Source organism: Etheostoma spectabile, chromosome 7, assembly GCF_008692095.1.
Source record: "Etheostoma spectabile isolate EspeVRDwgs_2016 chromosome 7, UIUC_Espe_1.0, whole genome shotgun sequence".
Lineage (NCBI taxonomy): Eukaryota > Metazoa > Chordata > Actinopteri > Perciformes > Percidae > Etheostoma > Etheostoma spectabile.
The window spans coordinates 14023571-14025349 of NC_045739.1; the positions used below are offsets into that span (position 1 = coordinate 14023571).

The 1779-nt window shown below is 41.5% G+C and overlaps 1 protein-coding gene across 3 annotated transcripts in view; it reads left to right on the forward strand.

The window, feature by feature from the left end:
* The window catches only part of LOC116692399 (forkhead box protein J3), a 58968-nt gene that overhangs the window by 30456 nt on the left and 26733 nt on the right, over positions 1-1779 (forward strand). For all 3 annotated transcript variants that reach the window (XM_032520677.1, XM_032520675.1, XM_032520678.1), the window contains exon 5: positions 1397-1480. In XM_032520677.1, coding sequence (XP_032376568.1) covers positions 1397-1480 — 84 coding nt within the window. The remainder of the gene's footprint in view (positions 1-1396; positions 1481-1779) is intronic.

Genomic DNA, 1779 nt, shown 5'->3' on the forward strand with positions numbered 1-1779 from the left:
GCATCCGGATCCGTACTCGGACTGGGCGGGGCCTAAACCGGAAGTGGTCAAATTCAACCCGCAAGTGGGTCGTGTGGTCTTGAAATGGGGGGGCTTTAACCGGCATGTTATTTTAAGCATGCAAATGATATGGGTTGATCAGAAATTGTTATATTTATTGCTGATTAGAAAACTATTTACATGACAGCATCGAGCTTCAGATCAATGGTGTTGTCATGGTAAAAACAAACTATACAGAACGTTTTGCAACAATGAATACACCACATGCAATTATGAAGTAAAATGTAAGAACAAGAGTTTTCATACTCAGTACAACTTTCTTTAACTTTTATTTTTTTATGATCAGTGTGATTTTTTGTTTTTGGTTCTTTTTTTTTTTTCCACACCAGGTATGTAGTGTGTGTGTGTGGGTGTGGTGGTGGGTGTGTGTTGTGTGTGTGTTGTGTGTGTGTTTGTGTGTGGTGTGTGTGTGTTGTGTGGTGTAAGAGAGAGACACAGAGAGAGAGTGAGAGAGAGAGGAGAGGGGGCGGAGGGCGGGGGGGGAGCTGACAGTTGAAAAAAAAAAAATCTCCGATGGCAGAGACGCAACGGGAGTTGCATTTAAACCAGCAAGCATTGCTGAAACCCACGTTCACCAGAAATCTACTGGTACTATGTAAGGACTACAAACCCACGTTCACCAGAAATCTACTGGTTACTATGTAAGGACAAAACCGAAGTTAAAAACATACCTGAAGCTGAAGAAACCCTAAACGTTAACGGAACAGACTCGATTGACTGACGAAGAGAGAGAGAGAGAGAGAGAGAGAGAGAGAGAGCCGCCGAGGGAGCGCATTTGTCTGTGTTCTGTGTGTTTGTGTGATAGAGCCGAGCGTGTTTGTAGGCGGGGGGGGGGGCGCTGTGACTATCACAGAACGCTGCGCGGCCAGTTGAGGAGTTTTATTCAATCCAAGCACGGATATTGACTCATATTACTCGTATAATACTTGTACTCGGCAAAAGTGCTTTATCCGTACCGGATACTCGTTTCAGCCGGATACTCGGATCACCCCTATTGACTATAAGGGGTGGGAAACAGCTAATTACATTTACTCAACACCATGTTTAATAGGAAGTCTTTATTTTTGGTTGTAATTACTTGCTACCTTTCAGATCTCAATTTTACATTCAAAACACAAGTTTATCTACTTATTTCTGTTATTTAGTTTATCTACTTGTCTAAAAAATGAGGTGCTGTAATACTCCAACAGTACAACTAAAGTGCCAGAAAAGAATATAAAAAATGTACCTAAACCAACATAGCAATCAAAAGCAAAAATCAGTGTACAAAATCACAAACAGAACAGCTTCCATCGAACACAAGGCTTAACTCTGTGTTTTTGGGGTCACTCTCCAGGGTTCGTACTGGGCCATAGACACCAATCCTAAAGAAGACACAGTACCCAGTAGACCAAAGAAGAGACCACGCTCTGGAGAAAGGGTAAGTACTTTTGCTATCCCTTAAAAAATCCTCCTTTAAACACTTGACAACCATTTTCCACCTGGCATTAACATACGTCTTGAGTGATTGGATCACAAGTAGACAGCTCTAAGTATAGGTGAATTTTTTTTTACAACTGATATTATTTTTTGTTACAGAGGTAAAGTACCGGAACCAAATTTTAGGTATCGGTACCCATAAAAATGTGAATGGTACCCAACCCTACCATATACTCAACTGTAAGGAACTTCGTCTTCAGACTATGGTCTGCACACAGACTGTGGGCAGCGCTTTTTAAT